We start from the raw sequence: 953 nt of genomic DNA on the forward strand, positions 1-953 counted from the left end.
AGAATTGAGGAAACAGAGAGATCGGCGAAGAGAAAGAGGAAAGATATGAAATGGAGAAGGAAATGGCGACGAGACAGCAGCATTGCGCAAAATCAAAGAAATTGATGAAATTAATTTTGAGGAATTAGGGTTTGAGAGAAGGGGAAAAGTGTGAATTCTTCTTTAGATTGTATGATGTCGTTTTTTTCGTGACAATAAATTCAACGAAGTACAATGAAAACCGCCCACTGGATTTGGGTAATGGCTTCGGGTTTGAGCTTCTCTCTGTGTTTTTCTAATTTTCTAATCTCCCAACACTGTTTACTTTCTGGAAGCTTCTTCTTCCTCCCTTTGTCTTAACTCATAACACACACAAATAAATAAACACTAAATAATAAGGGTTTTTTTTATTTAAATTAAATAAATATAAAATTTATAAAAATATATAAAACTCCATATAATTACATAAATATATAATTAGCCGCATCTCGGTTATTGAAGGATAGTGAGACCTTAATCTATATCAGAAAAGTTAAATAAAATCTCAGTATCGCAAATATATGCAAAAATAAAATACGAATTCAATATCTGAGATATACATAATGGACAAATTAATGACTCAATATCTGAATATGGTCATTTTTATTAAAACGTGTGAGTATAAACTTGATCATAATATTACTGCAGTTGGTTATATTATTGGATTGTTAAGAATTTATGGAAAACTGAATGAGATGAGAAAAAGTACAAAAAAATGAAAAGAAGCATATGTGGTCTTGAATTATATGAAATTACTATAGATGCTTCTTATTGTACTGTATAACTGTTTTTGGTGAATTCAATTTTTTTTACGAGTATGTTATTTTCTTTAGGTTGAAATGGTGTTTATATATTATAAATAAAAATTTTAAAGTTTTATTTTAATAATAAATAATAAATAAATTAAAAATTAAATTTTTTATAAAGTTTTTTGA

At 27.1% G+C, this 953-nt stretch overlaps 1 protein-coding gene across 1 annotated transcript in view; it reads right to left on the reverse strand.

Moving 5' to 3' along the window:
- The window catches only part of LOC107471083 (probable prolyl 4-hydroxylase 6), a gene marked incomplete in the record, with an annotated part of 3,352 nt that extends 3,011 nt beyond the window's left edge, over nucleotides 1-341 (reverse strand). Inside the window, 1 exon segment of the mRNA XM_021132508.2 lies at nucleotides 2-341. Within this exon segment, the coding sequence (XP_020988167.1) occupies nucleotides 2-83 (82 nt within the window).
- Between the last annotated feature and the right edge of the window lie 612 nt (nucleotides 342-953).

The sequence above is a fragment of the Arachis duranensis genome, chromosome 10 (assembly GCF_000817695.3).
Source record: "Arachis duranensis cultivar V14167 chromosome 10, aradu.V14167.gnm2.J7QH, whole genome shotgun sequence".
NCBI lineage: Eukaryota > Viridiplantae > Streptophyta > Magnoliopsida > Fabales > Fabaceae > Arachis > Arachis duranensis.